This window comes from Equus caballus, chromosome 15, assembly GCF_041296265.1.
Source record: "Equus caballus isolate H_3958 breed thoroughbred chromosome 15, TB-T2T, whole genome shotgun sequence".
NCBI classification, from domain to species: domain Eukaryota; kingdom Metazoa; phylum Chordata; class Mammalia; order Perissodactyla; family Equidae; genus Equus; species Equus caballus.
In genome coordinates, this window is record NC_091698.1 from 32371295 (window position 1) to 32381106 (window position 9812).

The window sequence follows — 9812 nt, forward strand, 5'->3', positions numbered from 1 at the left end:
ACAAGACACTAAGGCAATTGATATAAAACACGATTGTTTCAGGTAAGATTACTCTATAAATGAATGAACTCAAAGAAAGTTTCTTACGCAAAATCTCATAATCAACAAGGATGATCAGTGTTTCTCAGATAAGCTGCATATCAGAATCAGCAGGGAAACTTGTTAACAATATGAATCTTGAGCCACAATCCAGTCAAATTGGTCAGGATTCCCAGAATTGGGGTTGGGGAATCTGTATTTTATCAAGGTCCCCAGAGTTTTCTTTGGTAGTCTCTCTGCCCCAGTCAGTGAATGGGCATTTGGGGACCACTGCTGCAGCCTGCAAGCAACTCCAGTGAGATTTTTATAAGGATAAAATCTATTTCACATGGTTTTTATCAGTATTAAGTGAGAACTGTAAAGCATATCATAAATGATACTATCGTTATCCAAATAGCCAAGTAATGACAACCCAGCTAATGACTAAAAAGATTCCTATTCAATCTGAAAATTATTCAAGACTCATGGCTGACTTTCAATGTGTGATGGGTTGAAAATCAAGGCTGTGCAAGAGTATTCAAGAGGAGATCAGACAAAGAAACGGAAGCAACAAATGTAAGTTAAATCAGTAGCTGGAAGACTCCTGAGGTTTGAGAATATATTTATTAATATGATAAAAATTGAGGATGGTAATAAACTGGGAAGAAAGAGCCACTTGTGAAGCATGATAATGAGAATAGTGCCCAGGCACTTTCACATCGAAGGGTCCAAACATTTTATATATGTTGACTCATTTTGCCTCACACCAATCATTAAAAATAGATACAATTATTGTAACCATTTCACATGTAAGAAAACATGCCACTGAGGAGTTAAGCAACTTACTCAAGGTCACTTGGATAGGAAATGTCAGAGCCGAGAGAAAAAATGTGATAACTGAAGGATTAAGGTCATGGAGCAATCTGTACCCAATGATACATAGGATTACAGAATTAGAGAATGCTCTTTAAAAGAAGAAATATGAATAAGGGAAATCATTTTCCTTCTTTTTTTTCTTTTACTTTCTTTTGCTTTCAAAATAAAGGCAGTACTAAGCAAAGAAACTGAGGTAGGACTACAAAGCACAATCAGAAGACATTAAGCAAAAGGCCTGGACGGTAAAATGAGTCTTTAGGGAGGGAGGGCAAGAGACAGATCTGGGTCTGTGGTGAAAGTTTTGAACCTGAAGCTCCAAGATTTGGAGGATAATAGCAAGGAAAAGAGGAAAGTAGGAGCCTGAGAAGGAATTAAATAGGAAAATTTAGAGGCAACAAGTCACCAGGAAGTGATTCATCAGGGTATGATGGTTCATCAGGATCTAAATCTCATTGGATCTTGTAAACTAGTGAGTCAAGCTGGAGCCTGATTGGGTTCAATCCTGTGCATCTAACTGAATAAAACATGGTGACAAAGTTCCTGGCAATGTAAGAGAAGAGTCCAAGGGAAGCTGTGAGAAGGCAAGATAATGGCCCCCAAGGCTGACCAGACCCTAAACCTGGAACCTGGTAATATGTTACCTCACAGGGTGGCAAAAGGAAATTTGGAGATGTGATTAAGGTAAGGAACCTTGAGATGATGAGATTCTCCTGGATTATCTGGGTGGGCCCAATCTAATGATATAAATCCTTAAAAGCAGAGAATGTCTCCTGGCTCTGATCTGAGGAAGATGTGACTATAGAAGAAAGGTCAGAAAGATGCAACGATGCTGCCTTTGAATAAGAGGAAGGGGCCACTCGCCAAGGAATCTGAGAGGCCTCCAGGAGCTGGCAAAGGCAAGAAAACAGATTCTCTCCTAGAACCTCCAAAAGAGAAAGCAGCCTTGCCAGCATCTTGATTTTAGCCCAGTGGGACTCATTTTGGTGTTTTGACCACAGGAACTGTAGAATGATAAATTTCTAATGGGAAGCCACTTAGTTTGCAGTAATTCGTTACAGCAGCAATAGATAACTAATACAGAGGTTTAACAGCATTTTTCTGTAGGAAGCTTCCACAACAGAGGGGTCAAAGTGACACTGAGAGCCATAATTAGCTCTTGAGCCCTGCAAACCATCCCATAAGTCAGGATACACAGCCTCTCTGGCAGAAGAGAAAGTATACGAGTCCGCGCGGCTGCAAGGGGAGGAAGCAGCTGGTGCTTTAGACACTTGCTGACAAGCAGACCTAAGGAAGTTTGTGTTCAAGGCTGAAGCACTGTAGGAGGAGAGCTATAACAATGCTGACAGTAAAAGTCAGCCACATCTTCAGCCTGGAGGTTGCTGACAGTGAAAGTGAAAATCTGTCACAGGTCCATTGCCACTGAGTCAGTCAGGGACCCCAGGTGCCTGGGTGGATGCCCAGGAGGTGAGCAGTTTCCAAGCCTTTCCTTGTTTCTGCTGGTACCAGGCTAATTAGTTTCTAATGCTCTGGCTGGACTTGCACTTGACGGTGAATCTCTCTCCTGTAGAAACAGCCAGGAACCCTGAAGACTGGACCATCACAATGTCCAGACAGGCAGCTAAAATCGAGAATGAACAGTGACCATATATACTGGCATTATGTCAAGAAATTTTAAAACATCTTTTACAGTGTTACATGCGAGAACAGACCCTATTAAGTATAATAGGGTCTGTTTTTGAAATAATGCTTATTTTGCTCTGCAACTTAAATCATTTTCTAATCAACAAAAATATTAATCTGGATAGACTGAGGTACTTTTAAATCTCTCACCTGAGACCCAGAGCAGCAAAAACATGAGGAGCTTGGCCTGTGATATCATCTTTCTGCCATTGCACTGCCTGATGCAACTAAGTTCACGTCGCAGAGGGAAAGAGCACATTTGTAAAGCTCTGGGCAGCCAGCCAGGGCCCAGAGGGGACCATGCGAACAAATAGTGATTATGGAAGTAAATCATAGCAGTGGTGTGGAAGTATGTAATTTAAAGAAAGAGCCAAAATAACATCAGAAAATGTGACTGTTTGACTATGAAAGACATATAAATTTAGAAACTGCAGTTTCCAATAAATATTCAGAAACCAGTTGAAATATAAAATATTTTCCAAAATCAATAGCATTCTCTTACACAAGTTACAACCAATACAAGGCAATGTAACAAAGAACATTTATGTTAAACACACACACACACATAAGTGTGTGTGTATGTCTGTGTGTGTCCTTAAAACCATTCAAGCTCTGCAAAGATAGATAGTGGGAAATTTTGGATTTTCTGTAAGAAAATATATTTTATTACTAAAGCTGCTTTGTCCTGAAGGCATCTATGTACACTGTAAACCCATGAGCTTGGGTTCCAGGGCCATGTAAAGACCAGAGAGACAGAAGTGGAGGCCCAGAGACAGCCCAGGTGAGAAGTTCTGAGGGAGATCAATCATACGTTAGGCTGGAGCCCCTAAGAACTCCACTCTCAGGAAAAGAGCAAACTAAATCTACGCTGAACTTTAGCCTCTCCTCAACTGCTGGAAACTGAACTGCAAGGAGAACTGCTTAGGTTTGTTGCAGAACAGGAAAGGAGAAAGGAAGAGGGAAAAAAAAATCCTTCCCTAGGGAGTTGTGATTGTAGATCAGTCCACACATGGGTTCACATCCCAAGCATGCATGGCCTAAATGAGTCTGGAACTTTCCAACTTTGAACTTGATTTACCCATCCAACTAGTAGAGGCCACAAGCACCTGGAATAAAAAAACATAAAACTTCTCTTCAGGAGGACACATCCATTCTACAATCTCAGGAGACCTCACAAATTATTTTTGAAAGGTCAACATGAGCAAGATGTCGGAGGTTTCTTGAAATCTAAGAAAACGAGACTAGCAGAATGTGAACAACATGAGTAACAACAGAATCACAGAAAGCAGATAAGCAAGTCCACCTAGAATTTCAGATTTTGAAATTAGCACAAATATGTTTTCTTTAATGAATTACAAACACGGACATATCTAGCGGGAAGAGGACCCTATAAGTGGTGATATTACAGTCTTTAAAAGGAACCACACAAAAATCCAGAAGAGCCAACACAGTACTGAAGAAGAACAAAGTCAAAGGACTGACACTACCTGACTTCACTCCATGTGGTATGCCATTGCCAGTAATTCTTACCCTTCATCAGGACCTGAAATCTGTAGGGAAAAAATGTTATATTTCAATGGAAAATAGGCATATCTATAGTATGCCTTTTTGAGTTATCAGAGTCTACTCCTGTTTATTTTCTTTGAGCTATTTTGCAACTCTTTATAAATTGTAGGTAACTGATAGATATGCGAATTCTGTCCTATCTAGTAGAGATTTAATTGACTTTCTTATCTCCTCTTGGAAAAACTAGTTAGTCTCCATTTGAAATTAATTCCTTTACTCCATATGCATCCATGCTGTTTTGACTTTTCCTTTGAACCAGTTATAACATCTCCCTAGTTCCCTCAAATCATGTAAAATAAATTATTTAACACATCTGCATTATTATTATATATCCATGAGAGTCACAATTTTACTGTTTTCTGAAAATTATCTTTTAAGAAATCTATTGACCTTCCTACATTTTCTCTGTCCTTCATATTTTCATTTCCCTCTTTACTCTGCTTAAATTCCATGATCCTTCTTTATAATGACTTCTTTATGCAGAAAAACTCTCTTGGTCTTCCATAATTTCATTTCCTACAGCAATATGCCACATACCTGTCCCCTCCACATACCTGTCCCCACATCTCAATATGGCTGGAGAAAAACAGACAATTCTTACTTATCTCACTTTAGATTCATGATGACTAACTTCCTGAGGGCCCTCAATCCTGCACCACAACCATATTTCATTTCCCTAGTTTATTCAGACTTCCTTCTTTTCCTTTACTTCTTTCTTCAAGTTCTAACACCTTCCCCCCATCCTAACTTTAAGACAATTACCCCATTTCCTGCTTCCTACCTAAAGAGATGCAATGAGAAGAAAAATTCCACAGCTCATTCCATAAGTTCTTCTGATCCATTGCTATCTATATCACCACACTCTGCCTTCCTTCCTGTTACTGTAGATGAGCAGACAGCCCTCCCAACTGAGGCAACTTCCTCTGATCCCATACCTCTTGCCTACTCAACAGCAATGTTTGGCACTTCTCCTTCTTTCCTGAATTATCACTATTCTCTCTTTAGCATCATTCCCATCAGCATGTAAACATCTTTGTTAAAAACTCTCTTGATCTCACATCTTTCTCCAGTTATGGTCTGGTTCATCTTCTGCTTTACTGTAAAGCTCACTGAAAGAGTTGTATATAGTCACCACTTCCAAACCTTCTATTCCCATTCCTTCTTGAGCTTCTTCCGTTCGAGATCTTACCCACACCATCTCATTGAAACCTCTATGCTCAAGGTCACCAGTATCTTCCATATTAAGAAATTCTGTGCCCACATCCCAGTCTGCCCTTCACCAGACCCATCAGCAGCATTTAATATGTTGACAACACCCTCCACCTAGATACACCTTTTTCTCTGAACTCCAGTACATCACGTTATCTTGCTTCTCTTCCATCCTGCTGTTCCTTCTCAGACTCCTTGCCTAGTTCTTGCTCATATCTCCTGCCTCAGAGCTCAGTCCTTGGACCTGTAATCAAGTCAACACTTATTCCATTGTAACCAGTTATAACATTTTAATCTCCAGTCCAGTTCTCTCCCCTGAGCTCTAGACTCATATATCCAATGGTCTACTCTACAACCGCACTTGGAGGTTTTATACATTTCTAAAATTTAAAATGCCCAAAAAGAAATTCCTGCTCTCCCACAACAAATCTACTCTTGTCACATTTATCTCTATCTAAATAAATGGCAACTCCACCCTTGTGTTACTCAGAGAAAAACAATGTAGTCCCCAGACTTCTCTCTCACACTCCTTGTCAATATGAATAGAGTATTGTTATCTCTATCTTCAAAATATAACACTTCTCACCTCCTCTACTGCTACTGCCATAGACAAAAGCTGTCATCATCCCCAGCCTGGACGATAGCAATGGGCCCCTAACAGACAGATACTATAAAGGAACATATCAAATCATGCCCTGTTCTATTCAAAACTATCACACTTACCAGATCACTGAAAATAAAACCCAAATCAGAGAAGTTTACAAAGTCTTATATAATGTGGTCTCCTCATTATTTCTTTGATCTTATTTCCACTACTTTCCCCTTTCACACTCCATTTTAGCAACACTGGCTTCCCTCTATTTCTCTAACACACTGCTCACATTTCTGCCCCAGAAATCTGCCATTTCCTCTAACTAAAACTCTATTGCCTGGAGATAATTCTATGACATATTACCTCACCACATTAAGACTTTGATTGTCATTCCTTAACAGGCCCACCTTCTCCCATGACCCTCTATAGCAGATGGATTGCAAAAATGGATCCTCTTTTCTTAAGGGGGGGTCCACCATGCCTCCTTATATCCATGCTTTTAGCAACATAACTTTGTATTTCCTCTTATCAAGAGGTAGGGGCTATTTACACTCTCTTTCAATAGCATCAATTGCACTGATCATTAAAATGCATCAAATGGGACATTGTGACCGTACTGAGTCTAGGCGTGAAGATGCCTTATGTGGCTTGACTTTCTCTCTTGAGACCCTGCCAACTGACATAGGAAGTTGAGACTAGTCTGCCGGTTGAAGAAGGACATGAGGTCCTCACCCAGACAGTCCCAGCTGATGGTCAACCAACTACAGAAATGTGAAAGAGATGAAAGAAACATGAGCCTTTCTATATTAATTAGCATCCAGTTGGCCTGTCAGCTGACTTTAAACACAGAAGCAGGCCAGCCAAGATCAATCAAGTCTGGCCCGTATTAACAGAACTACTCAGCTAACCCATAAACATAACAGGAATAAAAAAGCTACCATTTTAAGCCACTGTATTTTGTGAGTAGTTTATTACATGACAATAACTAACTACTACACCATCTAGTCTTAAATTTCCACTCACTCTTACCCCTGCATGCTTTTATACCTTCCTTGCTTTAGTTTTACTAATAGCACCTACAAAAGGATAGAATAAATATTTACTAATGTTCTTGTTTATTTTCCGGCTCGGCCATCTAGAATGAAAGCAGATATTATTGCACTTGTCACATAGTAAGCACTCAAAACAAACATCTTGAATGAATTAAAGACATGAATTCCTCAATGACAATAATTTAAACGTATTTCTGATTATTATTAGAATCTGTTATGCAGGTGAGAGTATTCAGACTTCACTGATCAGGTTTGCTGGGATCTTTCTTGAAGCTAAATTTCATTAACCCCTGTATTTCAGAAGGAGGTGAAGAAAAAATACTAAAATGACTGACTTTCTCCATTTTTACACTGAAATTGGCATGTTAATTAAATATTGTCCAAGGGACTCAAGGTATAGCACACGTAGAACCATGATTTTCTGCAGTCACAAAGTTAGACTTCAGTGCCCATTGGGGTGAATTTGAAGAGAAAGTTGAAAAATGATGAGAAAAGAGTGAACATTTCAAGAGTCACAGGGTTAAAGAATTAGAGAATTGCCCTTGTAAGGATGAGTACAATGGAGGAAATGGAGAAAAGATAAAAGGGTTGTACAAAAGGAGATAGAATAGGAAAGCAACTTCAGTGACAGTGACCAGAAAGGCTTGGTTGGAAACTGTGTCCAAGGGAAGAAAGAAAGCAAGAGAGGGATACTACCTTCTTTTTGGAAGGTTTTGGACAGGAGAGGTCAAGTGTTTATTACTGGGATGGTCCAGAGTTAGAAGGGTGATTGCAGACAAAGAAAGGAGATCAGGAGAATTAGGAATTGATATAGAAATGTTCCAGAGTCAAGGAGACACAAAGAAGTGAGAAATGATCCATCAGGGTATAAAATTCACTGAACTTTTCTCCAGAGAGTAGAGACAAGCCTTACTGGCTGAATCACGCCATCAGTCCATAGGAAACGCGCAGGTCCTGTGACACAAAACCTTCTGATCTCTAAGAGATCTTTACAGCATTTTTGTTTTCAATAAAACAGGATCCAGAAAGAGCAAACACCCTTAATTTTATCCTGGGCCCTACAAATGCTTCCAGAAATAAGTCAGGAGATACGACCTCTCAGGTAGATAGAGGAATATGTATGTTCACAGCTGTGTGGAGAAGAAGCAGCTGGTGCAGAAAAGACTCACTGACCCATGGTTTGGGGAGGAGGTTTGTGATCGAGGCTGAAGCACTGTGGGAGGATTACCATAATACTGCTCACAGCAATAAACTGCCGCATCTTCAGCTTGGAAGTTGCTGATGGTGAGAGTGAAATCTGTCCCAGATCCACTGCCACTGAATTGGTCAGGGATCCCAGATGGTCTGGTAGATGCTGAGTAGATGAGGGGCTTAGGAGCCTGTCCTGGTTTTTGCTGGTACCAGGCTAAGTAGTGGTAAACACTCTGACTGGCCGTGCACTTCATGTCCACCCTCTCTCCTAGAGACACTGCCAAGGAGTCTGGAGACTGGGTCATCATGATGTCCCCCAAGGTACCTGCAAACACAAATGGATAATGATGATACACACACACTTTATCATAGACACATTGAAATATGTAATTTAAAATGTGCTTTCTAATGATATTACATGTCAGCACATATTTGGGTCTATTTTGGAAATAGCCAGCATTTCCCACTATATCTTAAAATTAATTTTTTAACTCTAAAAAGGTATTACTCCAAAAGTACTTAGGCACTTTTAAATTTCTCACCTGAGACCCCGAGCAATAAGGACATAAGGACCTGTGTCTGCCACATCATCTTGCCTGCCTGCTTGCCTGATGCAGCTCAGCTCACACTGCAAAGGCCCCTTTTATAAAACCTGAGCAGCTGCTCTGCACCTGCAGAGGCCTATGCAAAGCACTCATGAGTAAAGAAGCAAATTGCATGTGCAGTGGGCTGTGAAAGTATCTAATGCAAATCCAGAGCTAAAAATAACATCACCAAAAGTGTACTTGTATGATGAGAAGACACAGAAGTCAACTTAGAAGCCCTAAAACTACAAACTGTTAGGTGATCTAATGAAGAGTTTCTATTTTAAATTTAAAAATGTTTTTAAATGGGTTCAGTTTCCAGAAATGATAGACTAGACTCCTCATATCAACATCCTGGTGAAATAAAAAAACATGCTGAAAAAATACTACAAAGGAAAAAGAAAGGGAGCCACGGAAGGAGGGGAAAGGGAAGGAAGGAAGGGAAGACGGGAGGAGAAAAGGAGGAAGAAAGGAAGGAAATAAAGAAGGGGCAAAGGGAGGGAGCAACAAATGGAGAGAAGGAGGGAGAGAAGAAGGGATAAAAAGAAAATGGGGAACTTTTGGCTCAATTTTTTAAAAAATCTATGATGGGCAAATGAGCTCTGAAGCAATTTTTACCTTAAAGGCTTATAAGGACACCACAAACACATGAGTGTGGGTTTGGGGGCCATGCAAGGCCCAGAGGGATAGAAAACAGGAACACAATTGACTCATTTGGAAACACATGAGGGCCCTAATTTGAGCTAGGGGCCAGAGGGGCTCTAATATCAAATGAAGGGTCAACAAAGAGAAACTGGAAACTATCCTTCCCATAACTGCTAGCAACTGAAAAGAGGGCTCTGCATTCATTGAAGAAATAGAGAGAGAAAAAATAAAAACAATATTTCTTTAGGAAGTTATGGCTGCTGATCAACAATTGGGAGGATTTTTACTCCATGTGTGGATGGCCTATGTGGGTCTGAGATTCCCCAATCGTGGAATTGCATTAAAATATTCCCACTGGTACATCCCCCAAATGAAAGTTGTTCTGGAGAAGGGCACATC

The 9812-nt window shown here is 40.2% G+C and overlaps 1 gene segment (V, D, J or C); it reads right to left on the bottom strand.

The window, feature by feature from the left end:
• Positions 1-624: 624 nt before the first annotated feature.
• Positions 625-8836, bottom strand: LOC102148280 (immunoglobulin kappa variable 4-1-like). The segment is given in 5 exon segments: positions 625-2512; positions 2725-2801; positions 4062-4124; positions 8167-8509; positions 8727-8836. Coding segments are annotated over 5 exon segments (639 nt in total).
• Between the last annotated feature and the right edge of the window lie 976 nt (positions 8837-9812).